The sequence below is a fragment of the Muntiacus reevesi genome, chromosome 19 (assembly GCF_963930625.1).
Source record: "Muntiacus reevesi chromosome 19, mMunRee1.1, whole genome shotgun sequence".
Lineage (NCBI taxonomy): Eukaryota > Metazoa > Chordata > Mammalia > Artiodactyla > Cervidae > Muntiacus > Muntiacus reevesi.
The window spans coordinates 8559109-8579700 of NC_089267.1; the positions used below are offsets into that span (position 1 = coordinate 8559109).

At 41.8% G+C, this 20592-nt stretch overlaps 1 protein-coding gene across 1 annotated transcript in view; it reads left to right on the forward strand.

Annotated features, from left to right (window-relative positions):
• The window catches only part of COL19A1 (collagen type XIX alpha 1 chain), a 401244-nt gene that overhangs the window by 256777 nt on the left and 123875 nt on the right, over positions 1 to 20592 (forward strand). Inside the window, exon 16 of the mRNA XM_065911832.1 lies at positions 14425 to 14478. Within this exon, the coding sequence (XP_065767904.1) occupies positions 14425 to 14478 (54 nt within the window). The remainder of the gene's footprint in view (positions 1 to 14424; positions 14479 to 20592) is intronic.

A 20592-nucleotide genomic window follows, 5' to 3' on the forward strand; every position in this document is an offset into this window, starting at 1 on the left:
TGATGATCTTGACATCAAATAGACCCCACCTCACATGCTCTCTCCTTTCAATGGACTTAACTTTTGTATCTTAAATGTGATTTTCTCCAAATAATCATCTGGTAAAAGTACTTTATTATGTGTAAGGACAAGATAATGACAAAACTGCATGCATGCTCAGTTTCTTCAGTCGTTTCCGACTCTCTGCGACAGCACGGACCATGGCCCGCCAGGCTCCTCTGTCCATGAGATTTCTTCAGGCAAGAATACGGGAGTGGGTTGCTGTTTCTTTCTCCAGATGACATAAGTACTTCAGTGTAAACTTTTTCCCCTAGCTTTTGATTTTTCAGCTGTGATCTAACACTGAGAGCTTTTTTTTTTTTTTGCACGTATATAAAAAGAGCAATGTAACAAATAATTATTTCTGCACAGCCTCCCAGAGTTCCCATTCATGAAGTCATTGAGACCTTCTGTCATCTGTTACTTTCAGACGTCTTTGTAACTTTGATTCTATATTTTAAAAGATGTACAAGCTATGGCATCCTTTCTCAATAGAGACTCTAAGTCATTAGTTAATCATAATATTTAAAAAAAGATTATAAATTGCTTTTGCATATCTCTGTGTATATTAATTTAAACATCCTTTTTTTCTTCCTGCAAGGTCTTTCACTTGACTGAGGCCAACCAACTGATATATTGCTCATTAATCATACATATTAACGGGAGTAGTTTAAGCTTTAAAGTCTAACTCACCATTCTGTCCACGGGGACTAGTTCTTGTTTTCTAAATGTGATGACATAGTCTTCAGACACTGCTAATTAGATCTTTCCCTTGAAAATTCATCCTGACATGTTTCAAGAACATTTCTTCCCTTGAGTACAAGTTCATTAAATTATTAATATCTTGATGTAAGTGTTGCAAGACTACTTAAATAATACAGCTTTCTCTATTTCAACCCATAGTTCCCAGTGAAGGATAAAGTATATCTCACTTCCCCATATCTTTTATTCAGTCAAACACAATGGCCTGGGGAAATATCAGAGAATAATAGATATTATGGTCAGTAATGTTAAAGGAAGGTAAAAATCCTTTATACCTGTAAGTGGAAATGGGTGTTAGTTCTCTAGAAAAAAGAAACATAACCAGCAGGATGTGTATACAGAGAGACAGAGATTGATTTTAAGGACTTGGCTCACACGGTTGTCGAGTTTTGGTAAATCCAAAATGTGTGAGGTGGAGACCCAGTGAAGAGGTGTAGTTCAAGTCCAAGGCCGTCTGCTGGCAGAGTTCCTTCCTGCCTGGGGGAGGCCACTCTTTCATCCATTCAGGCTTTGCACTGGTGGGCGATAGCCACCTTACTGAGTGCAGCCTGCTTTACTCAAAGACCACCGTCTAAACATTAATCTCATTCGAAAACCACCTTTACAAAAACGTCTAGGAAAATGTTCAGCCCAATACCTGGGTACCCTGGCTCAGCCAATTTGAGGCGTAAACTTAACCATCACAAAGTGCTATATAGATAATCAACTCCTGATTATCTACACAAATGGAAGGAAATGTTGCCCTAAGCAATCTAAATCAGATAACCTACAAGCAGTTCTATTGAGCCTCTGAATTAAATGATGAGCTTGCAGCAGTTGTTCCTGTGTTATCTACACTGGCATGTACTTAGGTCAGGCTCATTATGTGGCCCCAATTACAACAACTCCCAATGGTTTCCCACCACAATCAAAGTAGCTAATCTGCTCTGCCAGCCACCCATCAACTGGCTTGTTGTTCTCCAGCCACCCCTGTTTCTTGCTGACTCTTCAATCACTTGTGCTCAGGGCTGCGTTCTCAATGTTGCCTCTGCTCCACGTCCCTTCTCAGCCCTTGCACGGCCCACAGACTCACTTCGTTCAGGTGTCTGCTGAGCTCCCCTGATTTTTCTGTCTGAAGCTGCACACATTCTAACTCTGTATCCCTTTTCCCTTGTTTTACTTTTTGTGATTCATATTGCTACTCAGGATTTATGTCTCTACTCACGTAGTTACCAGATTTGCACAGAAAAGCACAGTTATCAGTATAGCACAATGGTGATGACCAGAAATGACACAGCCAAGTCTCCTGAATTCAAGTCCCAGCTCTGCTGCTTACTTGACATGTGACCTCAGGCAACGTCCTCTGTCACTCAGCTATCTCATCTGTAAAACAGATACCTCACAGATATTTTGAAGACTTTGAAGATTTAATGGATCAGTTTGGTTCAGTTGCTCAGTCGTGTCTAACGCTTTGTAACCCCATGGACTGTGGCACACCAGACTTCCCTGTCTATCACCAACTCCCAGAGTTTGCTCATACGCATGTCCATTGAGTCAATGATGCCATCCAACCATCTCCTCCTCTGTCGTCCACTTCTCTTCCTGTCTTCGATCTTTCTCAGCATCAGAGTCTTTTCCAACGAGTCAACTCTTTGCATGAGGTGGCCAAAGTATTGGAGTTTCAGCTTCAGCATCAGTCCTTCCAACGAACACCCAGGACTGATCTCCTTTAGGATGGACTGGTTGGATCTCCTTGTAGTCCAAGGGACTCTCAAGAGTCTTCTCCAACACCACAGTTCAAAAGCATCAATTCTTAGGCACTCAGCTTTCTTCACAGTCCAACTCTCACATCCATACATGACCACTGGGAAAACCATAGCCTTGACTAGACGGATCTTTGTTGGCAAAGTAATATCTCTGCTTTTTAATATGCATGCCATCTAGCTTGGTCATAGCTTTTCTTCCAAGGAGCAAACATCTAATTTCATGGCTGCAGTCACGATCTGCAGTGATTTTGGAGCCCAAAAAAGTGAAGTCTGTCACTGTTTCCATTGTTTCCCCATCTGTTTGCCATGAAATGATGGGACCAGATGCCATGATCTTAGTTTTTTGAATGTTGAGTATTAAGCCAGCTTTTCACTCTCCTCTTTCACTTTCATCAAGAGGCTATTTAGTTCCTCTTCACTTTCTGCCATTAGGGTGGTGTCATCTATCTGAGGTTACTGATATTTCTCCTGGCAATCTTGATTCCAGCTTGTGCTTCATCCAGCCCAGCATTTCTCATGATGTACTCTGAATGTAAGTTAAATAAGCAGGGTGACAATATACAGCCTTGACGTACTTCTTGTCCAATTTGAAAGCAGTCTGTTGTTCCCTGTCCAGTTCTAACTGTTGCTTCTTGACCTGCATACAGATTTCTCACGAGTCAAGTAAGGTGGTCTGGTATTCCCATCTTTTTAAGAATTTTCCAGTTTGTTGTGATCTACAGAGTTCAAGTCTTTGGTGTAATCAATAAAGCAGACGTAGATGTTTTTCAGGAATTCTTTTGCTTTTTCTATGATCTAACAGATGTTGGAAATTTGATCTCTGGTTCCTCTGCCTGTTCTAAATCCACCTTAGACATCTGGAAGTTAACAGTTCACGTACTGTTAAAGCCTGACTTGGAGAATTTTGAGCATCAGTTTGCTAGTGTGTGAGATGAGTGCAATTGTACAGTAGTTTGAGCATTCTTTGGCCTTGCCCTTCTTTGGGATTAGAATGAAAACTGACTTTTCCAGTCCTGTGGTGGGATTTAATGGGTACATAGATGTAAACTGTTTTGAATGATGTCTGGCAGAGAGAAAAGACTTTGTATTATGTATTACTATCAGTGTTCCCACTAGAATCAAAGCTCCATGAGGACAGAATGGATTCAAGGTAATTCCAGAGCACAGAGAAGGATCTGGCCCACAGTAAAGACTCATTAAATGTTTGTTGAATGAATTAATGATTGAATCAGGGCACAGGCCAGCTGAGAATGGGAAATATGCTCTGTTAGAAAAATGCAGTGAAGAGGTGGCAGGGTGGTGGGCTGCACTCCACAGGCCTATAAGGCCTGCACTTGCCCAGCTTAAAGACCAAAGAGCGAGCCAGAGTCAGCAATAGAGGCCTTGGTGGTTTAATGGATGGGGAGCTTACATGTCTGAAGCAAGGTCCTGGGGCCATTACCAGTTATGGGGGAATTGATGTCTCAGAGAGTCGGACACAACTGAGTGACTGAACTGAACTGAACTGCCGACGAGTGGACTCGTTAGTTACCAGGGATACCAACAAAGGGCTGTGAGACCCCTAACTGCCCTTTGGTAAGAAAAATCACAGCTGGGACCTGGAGCAGGTCCGTGAGAAGGTCAGTCACGTCAGTTGATATAGGTGAAGCAGGCACTGGTTGGGCAGGGGATGTACAGAGAGCAAGACAACAGCCATCTTGAATGACCTGACTAAGCACAGGTGAGCAAATGATGAGTTAAAAGTTATCAAGTGGTTGAAAAAGCAGAGTTGGTTAGGTTTTATGTGCGTATGTATATATATATATGTATGTATGTATGTATGTATGTATATACATCAGAGAAATCAGTGGCAACCCACTCCAGTACTCTTGCCAGGAAAATCCTATGGGCGGAGGAGCCTGGTGGGCTGCAGTCCATGGGGTCTCGAAGAGTCAGACACGACTGAGCAACTTCACTTTCACTTTTCACTTGCATGCATTGGAGAAGGCAATGGCAACCCTCTCCAGTGCTCTTGCCTGGAGAATCCCAGGGACAGCGGATCCTGGTGGGCTGCCATCTATGGGGTCGCACAGAGTCGGACACGACTGAGGCGACTTAGCAGCAGCAGCAGCATGTATGTACATACTGTGTAGCAGGATGCTTGGGACAAGATATATCTGGGGTTTCTGCCCGAAGAATACTTCTCTAGAGGGGATGGAAAAGTCAAAGGAGAACATAAAAAGAATCCAGCAAGTGAGCCACAGCTGTCTCTCGCAGGGCTAACTGAGGCAGTACCAGCTTTGCCAGGACACCCTAACCTTACTCTGGGGAAAGGTTGGGTCTGAAGGAGAAACCGTGGGAAGGCTGATGGATGAGGACAGATTCAGAGTTCCCTTTACCCAGTCACACTGGCAAGTGACCTTGGATGCTAGGTTTAAGGAAATGAAGAGTATTCAAGAAGAAGCATACCTAGTATTTACATAATGGCATTCAATGTTTGCAGGTCATCAATACGTAGTCCCAATGCTTAAAGTTGATTATGAAAGAGCAAGTAGTGGTGGACTGGGAAATGCCTTCTGAGCACAGTACTTGACAAGTTGGCAGTAAGTATCAGAGGACACGTGTCTGAGTCAGGGCACAAGTGTCTGGGGAAGCTGTCTCTGTCGGAGGGACTCTAGCCGCTTCTCATTGCCAAGGGTGTGCAGATAGCTTTCCCCCCCAACATTTCTGTCCCATCCCAGTGACCCCCACCACATACACTTCCCCTGCCAAACTAAAATCTGGAGAGAGTTATTGAAAGGTTTGGGAAGGAACTAAAGTCTCACCATCCCTCTCAGGAACTCCTGAGTTTACCTACAACAAATGAACCACACTCTCCAAACAGCTGTTGTGAATAACTGTCCCTCCTCTTCTACCTTGAAGGCAAGGTCCAGGCCTTAATCATTAATATATTTCCCCTAGTGTTAGTCACTCAGTTGTTTCCAACTCTTTGCAACCCTATGGACTGTAGCCCACCAGCCTCCTCTGTCCATGGAATTCTCCAGGCAAAAATACTGGAGTAGGTTGCCATGCCCTCCTTCAGGGGATCTTCCTGACCCAAAGATCAAACCCGGGTCTTCTGCATTGCAGGCAGATTCTTTACTTTCTGAGCCACAAGGGAAGCCCTATTTCCCCCTAGAATAGTATGTAAGACACAGTACATTTCTACTGAATAAATTTTCTCATCTTTTTGATAGGGTTTGAAGTCAGTTTAAGTTTCTAAATGCAATTTAAACCATTAAATTCAAATTGGCCTATTGAGAATTATGCACTGAAAATTCTTGTGTCTCAAAATGGGATGACCCTCGTCGTTTCATCTTCTGGATCCTCAGGAGTTCTCTTTGCTTACAGGCTGTTGTTGCATAGCTACAAAATGTATTCCTACGAATTTATTTGGTGCTGGTCAATGCAGTCCTTCTCATCACAACTGCAGTGCTGAAATTCCACCCCTTGAGGGTACATTTCATATGTTAAAGTGTGTCGTCATGTCATAAATGATTTCTTTGTTCCAGTGCTGACTGATAGAGCTGAGCTGCTGCTTATTTAAGGGCTGAAGAACCACATCTTGTTGCTTTCCTGTTAACGTTTCTTTTGAATAAGACGCTATTGGTCTATGTGCAATTGTTTGTCCCTCTACATCTTTATTTTACCTACTCGAGGTGTAGAAAATGGGACAGTTCCCTTAATAAAAGTGAAAGATGCTTGAGGCTCTGAGAGTCCTTAGAGATGAGCTCTCAGAGTGTAGTTCTTGGACATGGAAGGCAGTGTCCAAGCCTGGTTCTTCCCCTCCAGTCTGTGAGCAGCCTGATGTGAGCTTCCAGAGTTTGGGGGAGGGATGTCTCTAGCACCCTCTCTCTGCCACTCAAAGATGACAAGATGTGTCACAGATGGTCAGGAAGCAGTTAAGTCACACCCTCCCGCTGCCCCACCCATGAACTCAAATGAACCAAATGCCTTGGCACAGATTGGCAATGGCCAGCACAGAAAACAGAGCTCACAATTGAGTCTGAGAGAGCTGGTGGTTTGGCAAGACGATCAGGAGTCCAGACAAGTCTACGTGGAAGCTTGTGGTTGGCCTGCTGGCAGCAGGCAGGGGTGCACAGCCATCGTGAGAGCGGGTGAGAACCAGGAAGACCTAAATTCCAAAAGGCAAAGTAACAAGCTACAGGGACATCTGAAAATCTGGCTTGGTGGTGAGAAAACAAGAGAACCACAACAGTTAGAGCAGCAAAGTAACTGAAATTGTGAACGACCAGGAAGGATACCGAGTGCCCCTAAGGAAGCCTTAATCCTGAGGATTATGGGCGTTAAGATCAGATACACTAGGGTTTAAATTTTAGCCCCACCAATTAAAAGGAGAGTGATTTGGAGCTCAGTGCTTAACATGTCTCTCTGTGTAAAAAGGGAACAGTATCACCCACCCACAGTGGTTTTGGGCAGGTTAAAGGAAATAATGTAAGGGGCTTCCCAGGTGACACTAGTGGTAAAGAGCCCGCCTGCCAATGCAGGAGACAAAGAGATGCGGGCTCGATCCCTGGGTCGGGAAGATCCCCAGAGGAGGGCATGGCAGTCCACTCCAGTATTCTTGCCTGGAGAATCCCAAGGACAGAGGAGCTTGGTGGGCTATTGTCCACAGGGTCGCACAGAGTCGGACACGACCAAGTGACTCAGCATGGACGCATGTGTATGCGTCACTCAGTGACTGGACCATGGCAAGCATTTGATCAGTGGTAGCCACTTTAATAATCATTTGTCATAGACGTTTATGTTTCATGGACAGCTTGGAGCACACAAGGAAAAGTTGATTTTGGTTTCATCCAATCAGAGGGTACTTAAGAGGCCAGACCTTGACTAACTTATCTTCATGATCAAATTAGTAACACCATACATAATAAACAGTGACTGTAGACCATATTGACCACAGACCAGACCATTTGGCCCAGGCCAGTGCTTCAGTGAAGTGTTGTTTACTCCGATTATCATTTATTCAACTGTAGCTGAGGGGCTAGTTAATATTGTCACATTTCTATCTTGTTTTTGAAAAGCCACATTAGTTACAGGTAGAGTCCATCCAAGGGGAAGAAAGGAAAGGAACAAAGAGATGGGGAAATTGTGACATGATTTAGACATTTTAAGATCCTAACTTAAACAAAAAAAGCAACACCAGGAATAGCGCCACAATATGGATTCATCTTTCCTTAGCTCTGAGCCTTTATCAGATTCTTTATTCATGCTGAATTATATCCTCTTCCCATGTCCTTACAAGAGCTGCTTGTCTGAACCCTGAAATAATGAGACCTTTATGACTAGCCTCGTTGCTGTCTTAGATGTATTTTTAAAGATGTTAAGACATAAAATTCACTTAGGCTATTATGCATTGCTCATACAGGTATTCTCCAATTTTTTCACATATCGTTGATTTCAAAATGTGCTAACGTTTTACATCAGTCATAAATCTTATTTCCGTTCACAATATAAAAAAGGAAAACTAACCTTCCAAGATAGCCTGTAATGTTTTCCTGTGTAATTAACACCTCCTTCACAGTTGTGGGTGCCACTCAAGGGCCTGTCTCCTCTCCCTTGACATTTCCTTGATACCTTGTTCAGGCTGAGTTGATGCCTAAGAGTGTGCTACATACACACGTGGTAATAGGAGAATTCTGGAGAGTAGCCAGCTGCTGTAGCAAGACCTGGCAATTTAGAGAGATTACTTATACACATTTACTCTGTGGGCTTGAGGTCTGCATGTCACCCTTTATTTCAGTCTGATTACTTCTGAAACTTATCCTTCTCATCATCATCCTTATCAACAACAAAAACCATCTGTCAGATAAGTACCAGTCATCCGTTATTTGCATTCTTGCCTTCTTAATGCTCTTGGATGTCCAAGTGTTTATAAATCAAGTAGCTAATTTAAGATCCATGTGCTCTCATACTGCAAGTCATCCTGGAAGCATCAGGTTATTTTTACTGTTGAAAATTTGTAGATGTTGTTTATTTAAATAGACGTGGATTTTCCCCCCCTTCTGCCAATATTGACCCATGCAGAAAATGCAGATGTCACTTGATAATTCAAGTAAAATCATTCCTTTGTAGAAATCTCCTGTTTTTTTAAAAATTTTATTGAAATATAGGATATGTTCAGAAAGATGCATATATCCTGATGATAGAAGTTTGGTAAGTTTTCACAAAGCACGAGCACCCTTGTAACCAGCACATGGTCCAAGAAACAGAACATCAGCACCAGCAACCCTGTAAGCCCTCTAATGCTCCTCAGTTCAGTTCAGTTCAATTCAGTCGCTCAGTCGTGTCCGACTCTTTGCGACCCCATGAATCGCAGCACGCCAGGCCTCCCTGTCCATCACCAATTCCCGGAGTTTACTCAAACTTACGCCCATCAAGTCAGTGATGCCATCTAACCATCTCGTCCTCTGTCGTCCCCTTCTCCTCCTGCCCCCAATCCCTCCCAGCATCAGGGCCTTTTCCATTGAGTCAACCCTTTGCATGAGGTGGCCAAAGTACTGGAGTTTCAGCTTTAGCATCAGTCCTTCCAATGAACACCCAGGACTGATCTCCTTTAGGATGGACTGGTTGGATCTCCTTGTAGTCCAAGGGACTCTCAAGAGTCTACTCCAACACCACAGTTCAAAAGCATCAATTTTTTGGTGCTCGGCACTCTTCACAGTCCAACTCTCACATCCATACATGACCACTGGAAAAACCATAGTCTTGACCAGATAGACCTTTGTTGGCAAAGTAATGTCTCTGGTTTTTAATATGCTATCCAGGTTGGTCATAACTTTCCTTCCAAGGAGTAAGCGTCTTTTAATTTCATGGCTGCAGTCACCATCTGCAGTGATTTTGGAGCCCCCAAAAATAAAGTCTGACACTAATGCTCCTAGTTCCTCCCAACTCCCACATCAGTGACCTGTTGCAGATTCTAACAATTTATAGATTAGTATTGCCTGCTTTTATTCCTTATATAAATTGATGAACATTATGTTTACACAATTCAACCGTATCGATGCATGCAATTGTATTCCATTAATTTCCATCACATATTGTATTACATTGTATGAATAATCTACAATTTACTTTATTTTTGAATTAAAAAAATAGATAATTAACTAAAGAATGGTAGAAGGACAGGGCAAAAAAGAACTAACATTTATTATTACTATTTTATCAGATATTATAGTTGTTTTTGTTTTTAATTGTGGGAAAAAGCAGGTAGGATAAAATTTACCATTTTAACCATTTTCAAGTGTACAGCCCAGTAGTGTTAAGTATATTTGCATCACTGTGAAAAGATTTCCAGAACTTTTCATCTTGTAAAACTACAACTCTATTCCCATTAAATAACTTCCCAGATCCCCCAACCCCCCAGGTCCTGGACAACACCATTCTACCTTCTGTTTCTATAAATTTGACAACTCTAAGTACCTCATATGAGTGAAATCATACCGTATTTGTCTTTTAGTGGCTTATTTCACTGTGTCTGTTTCAGTTAGCATGATGTCACCCAGGTCTGGGCTCCCCTTCTGGCTCAGATGGTAAAGAATCTGCCTGCAGTGCAGGAGACCCCAGTTCAATCCCTGGATTGGGAAGATCTCCTGAAGAAGGGACCAGCAACCCACACAGTGTTCTTGCCTGGAGAATTCCATGGACAGAGGAGCCTGGTGGACTGTAGTCCGTGGGGTCGCGAAGAGGCAGATGTGACTGAGCGACTAGACACGCACACACATACCAAGGTTCACCCCTGTTGTAGCAGAAACTGAATTTTCTTCCCTGCTGAATAGTGTCCCGTTGTACGCACCTCACTTTCTTTTATGTACTCAACTGTCTGGATGTTTGGACGTCCACCTCTTGGCTGTTCTGAATAGGGCTGCTTATGGACATGGGTGTGCAAATATCTCTTCAAGACCCTGATTTTCAGTCCCTTTGGATATAGACCCAGAAGTGGGATTTCTGGATCACATGGTAGTTTTAAGGATCTGCATAGTGTTTTCCGTAGCAGTTGCTCCACTTTACAATCTCACCAGTAGTGCATAAGCATTCTGGTGTCTCCAGACCCTTGCCAACACTTATTTTCTGTTTTTTGAAACTAGCCATTCTAATGCATGTTGTGTAGTAGGAGCTTCCCATATGATCTCTTTTTTAATGAAAATGGGCTACAAAGTATAAGTACCAATTTTACAGCAGTGACATCTTGACACAGTAAGCTTCCATAAGAGAAAAGACTGGGATTCCAATCCAAGTGGTCCTGAAATTGACAGTGAGGTTTTTATTCTTAAAGAGACATGTGATCACAGAACCAACACAACACTTCTGTTCTAAGCTGTTAGAATTAAGGGCTACTTAAGATCACCTGAATTTGAAATAAGAGATTGAGGCTTAGGACAGGAGTTCTCCAAGTGTAGTCTCCAGGCCATTAGCAGCAGCGTTGCCGGGAACTTGTTATAAATGTGAAATCCCATCTCAGACTGGAAGTGTGGACAGCAGTCTGTTTCAACGAGGCCTCCTGAGGATTCAAGTAGGCCCCTGAGGGTGCTGGTGTGTGAGAAGGTTAGAGCGCCACTGTGTTTAAATCATTGGACAAACACAGAAACTGCTGTCTAATAATCTTCGCTCTATTGGAAACAGGAAACTTACATGTTGAGCACTTTGAGGTGTCCTGGGCACCTGACAAGGCAGATCTGCCTTTTATGCTTCATACTCCAGTCTTGAGAAAAGTATTGGATTGGTCCAATTGAAATTATGTGGAAACAGTATGTCTCCAACCATTTGGAGATTCAGCCAGACTCCGACTGGTCAGAGCTGCTCCTGAACAAAAGACGACCTGGTAACAGGTGTCCCGGTGAGCATGGCCATGCCCAGCTCAGCATTTATCTGCTTTTTGCCGGGATTTGCATCCCAATCCACATCTGAGTCTCCACTTCTTGTCTCACTTTGCAAAGGGTCTAGAGTGAGCCCTGTAATGAAGGAAGTTGAAACAAACACACAAAAATGGTTCCTCCATCTTCATCAGGGAGGTACTCCTAGCCCCAGCCCCAGAATGTGGAATCTAAAAAAGCCAAACTCAGAACCAGAGGCTGAAGGTGGGGGGTGCGGGGGATGAGAAGATGTCAGTCAAAGTGCACAAACTTCCAGTTAGAAGATGAGCATGTTTGGGGAAATTATAATGTACAGCATGGTGACTGTAGTTAACAATACTGTGTTTATATGTGAAAGCTGCTGAGAGAGTAGATTTTAAATATTCTCAACACACACACACACACACAAATGGTAATTATGTAGGGTGATGGAAGTATTCACTAACTTCATTCATAATATAGAAGTGGATGAAGGCATCAGTTTGTACGCATGAAACTTATATAGTAGTACATGTCAGGTATGACTCAGTAAAGCTGGAAAAGAAAATATTGAAGTGTACTTCAGATGTTACTAGAAATTCAAACATTTAAACTGCATATATGTGCTGGCCGAAGTTGCTGTGTATAATATGTCCTGATAATTTGACAGTTCTCAAAAACCGGGCTTCTCGACCCCTGTTTGGGGAGCTGGGCCTCACAGCAGGAGGTGAGCGGTGGGTAAGCCAGCAGAGCTTCATCAGCGACTTGCCATGGCTTCCCATTTCTCACATCACTGCCTGAACTATCCCCTCCACTCCCATCCATGGAAAACTTGACTTCCATGGCACTGGTCTTTGATGCCAGAAAGATTGGGGACCCTTGCTCAAAAACATTTTGCCTGCTTGTGCACTCTTAGCAAGGAGATGTGAAGAGAATCTGCATTCCCCCTGTGCTCCTCCAGAGACGCACCCGCACACTCCGATAATTTCAAGGCTGACTTGAATGACAGTGTAAATCAGCAGTGATGTTCAAGAATTCAGAAGCTTCCCCGTACCATACAGAACCATGAATGCTTTTTGCTCCTCACCCTAAGCCATGCCGATGCTGTGTTACAATATCTGGGAGTTGTTTATCTTCGATATGAACGCTGGGGTAAAAGGTGATCAGTAGCCTCGTTTTCCCCACTTCCTGCCCCAAGCAAAATATATGTCTCCCTTAAGGAAAAGAGACTGCACCAGAAGTTGGTCCTGTGGATTTAATTTACCTCAACCTAGAAGAAAGAACTGAGCACCTCCTCCCATGTCATTGATTTTGTTTCTTTGTGCTCTTGTGAGTTAATAAACTACAGTGCTTCCACTTTCTAAGTCAACTTTTTATCATTGATTAATCCTCAGGGGCTGATTGACTTGCATATACTAAAAGATGCAATATATTGATTTTCAGAATGTGTAAAATGCAAGACTAGTAAAGTATGTACATATGTATAACTTTTATTCAGTATACAGAATGTTATATATTCATTCCAATCTTACAACCCCTAAAAAGAATCCAAGGTTCAGAACTCTAAAACAGAAGGTATGTGAAAATACTACTAATTGTATTTCTGGTTTTAATAAAATTATTTAAAAATCTGCTCTGTAGATGTTAACCATGATTTTTTTTCCTGAAAACAACTGCTGTTTTTAGAGTCTTTGATAGTAGGATCTTAACTTGCCTTCAGCATTCCCCATGCAATCACAGTGTCTTATGTGCTAACCTACCTTTCAAACTTTGTTCTAATGCTTCTGCTTATCTTGGATTTCTTACCCCACTCCAAGCCTAGGTGAAGACCAAAGAAATCAGGAAATTTTGCCTGATGCTTTCAGAGCAAGAAAGTTAATCAGTGAAATTGGACCTTTCTCACAGTTTTGTGAGAGTTTGTGCTCACAATTCTCCTCAAAAAGAGTTGAAAGATCACTAATACTTTTACCTTTGAAGTGGCAAGCCTTAATATGTATTAACGTACTACCAATATGGTAATAAAATGAAGTTATTAATAACAATGAAAGAGAATGATCATATTTAGAAACCATACTTAGAAATGCTTCTCATTCAAAATGTACACTTTCCATTCCTAAGCTTGCTTCCTTCTATTAGAAAAGGAAAAAAATTAAGAAAATAAGTGTATAATAAGTGTTCTTCAAATGATATCAAATATACAGATACTTAGAACTGTCATTCTGACTCTTGCTATTGTCATTTAGCTAGTTGTAAACTTGGCGAGTTAACAGTCATTTACAGCAATGAAGATTAATAAGCAAGGAGTGAACATTTTAGTTCACTTATAAAACAGCTTATCTATCCAAAAGGAAGAAAAGAGCTAGGTAATATGCTTCACACAAGGTATATAATTATAATAGAGCTTTGTGAAGTGCTTTTCAAACTTTAGTGAACATGAGAATTACCTGAAGTGGTTTTGTTTTTTTTTTTTTATTTGTTTTTTTTTGTTTTGTTTTGTTTTAGTGCAGATTCATGGATCCCTTTCCCAGAGATTCTAAACTGGTAATTCCAGGCTGGAGCCCAGAAAGATATATTTTGAATACTTAATCTCACCCTTAGGAAACTCCTTTAAAATTGAAATTCAGATCACTCTCTGAAAATACCAATTTAAGATGACAAATGCATTGATTATTGTACCTGAACCCATTGAATTATCAGATAAAATGCTAATCTTAGCCAACCTTTCAGATATTTTATATTACTTTGCTAGAGAGTCAAGGTAGACAGTCTGTAAAGGGCTGCTAATAGGAGTCACGATTTATTCATTCCCGGCACTACTGTTCTCATCCTGGTTGTTAAGAATTGTCCCATAGCTTTTAGACTTCACTGACCTTTAAAGGTCATGTGGACTTGGGATTGTTTTTTAACTTTGAGTTAATTTTTACTCTTTGAACTTCCATTTAATACTGTCTCATCTTAAAATAAAATGGAATCACAGTATTTATTATCTGTTTCTGTTTGGTTTCCAGGGAAGACGAGGGAAACCAGGGCCTCCAGGAAAACCAGGGCCTCCAGGACCACCTGTGAGTAGACAGTAGCATATTTCGTCAAAGCTTGTCTGTATGTCTGTGTGTTCATCTACAGGTCACTTTAATCCCCTGTAGATAATAATTTCCATCTCTCCACTGTTTAACATGGTCGTGTTTCCTATGCTTTTCACCATCACAAACAAGAGGTCAGGGAGGCTGATCGCTGGCTGCCCTGGCTCCCACCCACCTCATTCCTGGACATGAGTAAGTACATCACCTGTACAGGCAACCCAAGCCATGTCCCAGATCAGCGAATCCTGTGCTGAACCCACCTGTGCCCCATCCGCTCCGTGTCTTAACATCCAGCCTGGTGGTCAGTTAGGGGTCTGTGGAAGTCTGCCCACCTTTCTTGATACAGCTGTGTTGCCAGTAAAATTTCATAGAATGTTGCTGCTAAAGATACTCATAAAGATCTCATAGCCAGTTAGCTCATCCTTTCCTTTATCCAAGCTACTACAAGAGATGCTGCATCTCTTGTGCTCCTGCTCACTCTCCAACGCCCTAGAGTCTGGTTTGTGTCCAAGCAACTGCATTGCCTTGCATCCTCTGTGGTCACCAGTGTGTCTGAGTCACAGGATTCCCTGGGCACTTTTAAGGCTTCACTTTATTTCACTGCCATATGGGCTTCCCTGGTGGCTCAGCAGATTAAGAATCTACCTACAATTCAGGAGACACCGGGGGTGCAGGTTCAATCCCTGAGTTGGGAAGATACCCTGGAAGAGGAGATGGAAACCCACTCCAGTATTCTTGCCTACAAATTCCCATGGACAGAGGAGCCTGGCAGGCAGCAATCCCAAGGGTCACAAAGAATTGGACATAACTGAGCAACTAAACGCACAACACAACGCACAGATAGGAATTGACACTGTTGACGTTTCATCCTTGAAACTCTATTCTCTTGGTTCACAGATACTGATATTTTTCTCCTATCTTTGGATCCATCCTTTTGGTCTCCTTTCTTAAAGCTGTTCCTTCTTCTCTTATTTCTATGCTGCATGGTTTAAAGAATCTCAGTCTTCTCTTTCCATCCAGACATCCTCCTGAGTTCCAGACTCCTACATCCCACCACCTGCTCAGTATCTGTACTTGGAGGTCTTCTGCATGCTACAAATGTTGTCTGTCCAAAGCTAAACTCTAAAATGATCCTAGATGTTTGCTCTCTCTCTTTGTCCACAACTAAATAGTTCCTAAGTCATGTGAATTCTATGTCCTAGGAGCTCTCATTCTTCATGCCACTACCTTATTTAGGCCCTTGTCAACTTGTATCTGTTTTTGTAGCCTTCGCCCAGCTGGTCTCTTGGCCTCTAATTTCTATAAGTGGAGTAATATTTTAAATCATAACTCTGATTGTGTTGGTCTTTGGTTGAAAGATGCTCTTTAATAACATCCCTTTCCTTCTAGATGGAGTCCACATTTTCTGCAGACCAGTCTAACCCCTTCAGAGTTTGCCCTTTGCCTCTCTTTGTCTATCCTCTTCTATGCCCTTCCTCCTTTTGCAACCCATAGTGCCATCTTTCTTTACAATCTCAAAATGCCGTGGGTTGTGAATGCTCTCCCTGAGGTCCAGGTGAGCTCCCCCACCTGTAGGGCTCCGCTCAGTCCCCAAATCTCCCATGTAGCCCTTGCAGGTGTTTTCAGCACATGAGGGTCATCGTCCATGATCCTATGAGCGTAAACCTCCTGCAGAGAGAGCACATTCTTTTGTAACTCAACTCTTATTTTTCTTATCTTTCTGGCCACTGCCTGTGAATTTATTTTGAGCCTCTACTTTATCATCATTGCATAATACAGTTTCTGGCATGTAGCATGTGACTATTAATTATTTAATGAATGAGTCAACAAATGAATGTACTTCGTAGTTGAGAAAATGAAGATGGTGAATTGAGTCTCTTTCTAAAGACCAGAAGCACCTGTACCACCACTAGAGGGCTCTAGACTAGACCTCCTAGGAGTCACTTAGGGTGTGGTCAGGTGCCAAAAATAAACAAGATTGCTGCTCTATCCTGGTTTCCTTTCATCCATTTAGCCATTCAAGTAAATTGTTCTCTTAGCAATGTACTGGTGTCAGTTGATATTGGTTATGAAACAAGTGAGGGGGGAAAGGCATAAATTGGGCATCCTGGAATCCAGTCTTTAAAGGAATCAGCTTTGTTATTCCAAATTTTCTAGCAAGAGAAGACACATTGTAGGATTTTCAGTAATTGTCTCATCTCGTGCTATAAACAAGAAAAGCTGGTACAAGCTAACAGGCAAGATTAGACCATCACATAGTTTTCTAAATGTATGACACTGCTTTCAAGACAAGATAATTGTTGTCTCAAAGGAGGAATTTGAATGATGAAGGTCTTTATGACAAGCTTGCCAAATGTCTAGGAGAGAAGAGGATTATACCAAATCCTGGAATGAGTTCTCAGCTATAGATCAAATGACTTTACTGAAGAATTTAGAAGATTAAGGAACATGCAGCCATATGAAAGAGTTTATAATAGTCAATTCCACAGGTTTTAGTTTATTGTCAAAGTGTTTGGGAGAGAGAGGTAGTTATTTTATTTCAAGTGTTAGATTTAGAATATAAACTCAGCTATGGGTCTGATACACAGTGTTCATTAAATCCTGAGTACATGGTATTTGAAAGAAAAATGGTTTACTATCTTTTGTAATATTAGAAAATATCAATTTGTTAAACTGGAAAATAAGGAAGAAGAATCCATGCCCCCCAAAAAGGTTCTTATTCACAGTTAGCTTTTGTTTTAAAAATATTAGGCTATACTATCAGCTCATTTTTGTTTAAGAATTGTGGTTCATGGAAACTCTTTGTCTTTTGTCTTGTTTTGTTTTAATTGGAGGATGATTGCTTTATAATGTTGTGTTGGTGTCTGCCATACAATTTACAACATGAATTTAATTCTAGGATAACTCCTCTAGTTGATTAAAATTTCTTTTCTCTGATACAAGTATTATCAAACTCTATCTTGGGGTGCATTTTTATCAGCTTTTGAATTTTTAAAGTTATTTACATGGTTGATTGAATTGGTTGGCATGTCATGCATGCCACCATACTGTATAAAGTCCCATGAAGCACCTGGTCATTCTTGTAGGAATTAGTTAAGAGCAACATTGAAAATAGAGGTGAAATATCTGGCTCCCCACATTTTTTATGCCATCTTCATGTTTAATTTTTATATGCCTTCTTCATGTTTAATTTTTATATGTTGTCTTCATGTTTAATTTTTCTAAACATAATGTACTTTAGCAAGAGGACTGTTATTTCCCAACTGGTTAGAAATGATCAGAGTTTTCCCAAATCAGTCCTTTCATGACATATTAACTAGTATTTTCAGAAAATGGGCTTATAAAAAATTAACCTGTCCTTAATTCACATTGTTTAATAGTTTTGCAAACTATTAAACATTTATTTAAGGCCTACTCTGTGCCTAACACCCTGTTAAGAGCTGGGTTTGCAAAAATGGATATGATATGGTCCTTGCCTTTCACATATTTAGGTTTAGCTCACAGAAAATGGGACTAGAGGATGAAAACTTAGAAAAGATAATAATGCCAAGGTCGTTTCCTTCTGGAACTGAGGCATAAAGGTAGAGCCTTAAAAACATGGAGAAACTCCTACTCATCACGACAACATGGGTAAACTTGGAGGATGTTATGCTGGGTGAAATAAGCCAGTCACCAAAACAAGGACTGCCTTATTCCACTTTCTGAGATTTCTGAAATGGTCAGACTTGTAGAAGCAGAGAATACAGTAGTGGCTACCAGGCCTGAGGAGTGGGGCTACTGGGTGTAAAGTTTCAGTTTTGTGAGATGGTTACTTTCCAGAGATCCATTGTACAGCGTAGTGCCTATAGTTAGTGATATAGTAGTATGCATTTCAAAGCTTGTTAAGAAGGTAGACTTCACATTAAGTGTTCTTACCACACACACACGCATGCAGACACACAAGGGACACAAGGAAACCCTGTGAGGTGCTGAATGTATCAGCTACCTTGGTTGTGGGGATTGAATCACAGGTGTTTGCATCTGTCTAAATTCAACACATTGTACACATTAAATGTGCGCAAGTCTTTGTATATCAATTATGCTTCCCAAATGGTGTCAGTGATAAAGAATCTGCCTGCCAGTGCAGGAGATGCAAAAGATGCAGGTTCAATCCTTGGATCGGGAAGATGGCCTGGAGTGGGAAATGGCAACCACTCCAGTATCCTTGTCCTGAAATTTCCATAGACAGAGGAGCCTGGCAGGCCACAGTCCATTGGGCCACAAAGAGTCGGACACGACTGAGCACCTGAACACGCACACAGCAGATGCCTCGATAAAGCTGTTTCTGCTAATATTAAAATCGGGGAGAGTCGTCCAGTAAAGCAAATAGAAGGGCAGGAGAGAGCAAGCTGGGTGCTGCTGACAGAGGGAAGTAGCCGTAACAGAGGCACAGGTGCTGAGCCCCAGGAACCCGGGCAGCTGTGGCCCCAACACTGACAGGTCGGGTCCAGCCCGGGCCGTGTCCTGGCAGGCCGGCTGGGAGTGCCCCAAGTCCCAGGGAGCCAGGAGGAGCCTGTGGGAGCTCGGGCTGGAGAGTCCCAGGCACAGGTCTCTGATAGGTGACTCTAGTGGGAAAGTGGGTTGGATTGTTGAGAGAGTGAGATCCTTTGCAACTCTCATAGGATTCACTGTTTTAAAGGCCAGAAGGGTATCTTTTATCTCTGTCAGCGTGTCCCATACAGTCATTTGTATTTTATTACCACTTACATATAACTTTCTCCAGGGGATGTTCCCAACCCAGGGATCGATCCCAGGTCTCCCGCATTGCAGGCAGATTCCCTACCAGCTGAGCCACAAGGGAAGCCCAAGAATACTGGAGTGGGTAGCCTATTCCTTCTCCAGGGGATCTTCCTGACCCAGGAATAGAACCAGGGTATCCTGCAATCCAGGCAGAATCTGCCCCGCCTGCAATACGGGAGGCCTCGGTTCGATCCCTGGGTCGGGAAGATCCCCTGGAGAAGGGAAAGGCTACCCACTCCAGTATTCTGTCCTGGAGAATTCCATGGACTGTATAGTCCATGGGGTCACAAAGAGTCAGACACGACTGAGTGACTTTCAGTTTCACATATAACTTGAGAGACGTCCCCCTTTACCTGTGGGCATTTTTAGATCAAAATGTTTTTCATTTATTTGTCTTTTTCCACGTTATACTGTATGTGATTTGAGCCCTACTTCACAGCAGGAAGGAAGGTAACAAGAGAAAGAAGGGAAGGTTGATAGAGCCAAGACCCTTCTAACTGAGACTGGGAGATGGCGTCTGACTCACCCTGCTGGCTGCCTGTGAGATTCCTAAAGCACATGTTACACTGCCTCATGACAGTGTGAAACAGAAAAAATATTAGCTCTCTCTTATCGAACAATAATCAAATAATATGTAATGTCCCTCAAATAAGTGAATAGTGTAGTATACAATTTTAGCACATGTGTTTGAGCAATTAGCCTTCAGAAAAGTTAGGGGAAATTCTTTTATTGATTTATTCTGATCATTGTGGATGTCTGAAAAGAACCAAGGAATGAGAGTTTTCAGGAGGCATGGACCCTTGGATAACAGCATGCTTTACTCAGTTTCTTCAAGAAAATGTTTTTCCCTCCAAGGCTTTAAGAGATGTTCCCTAAATCTTCCCTAAATCAGAGGCAGTGTTGTTTGACACTCGGGGGAGTGTCAAAGATTTTAGAAAATTAAAGAAAGAAATATTGAATGGCCTGAAGCATCTCATATAATTAAAACTTTGTAACCAACCATTCTACTTTTGATTCTTTGTTCTAAGGCCAAATTTGTGGTTTTTTTTTACTTTCTTAAGAAACTTATCTTTTTGTGCCAAAAAGATAAGTTGTTTACAAAAAATAATTTCCCACCACTTTGTGTGTGTGGAAGAGAAACCTTTTTCACCCTAAGAAAGTACATTTCCTAGGGGAAAAAATTCTAATAAAAGGATATTTACTAAAAGTAGATTTTTTGAACTAATGTTATTAGATTTTCTTTCATCAAAAAAAAATTATTGTTTCATCAAAGTCATGTGTATTACTCCAACTTAGTTTTCCATACTTAATAGCAAA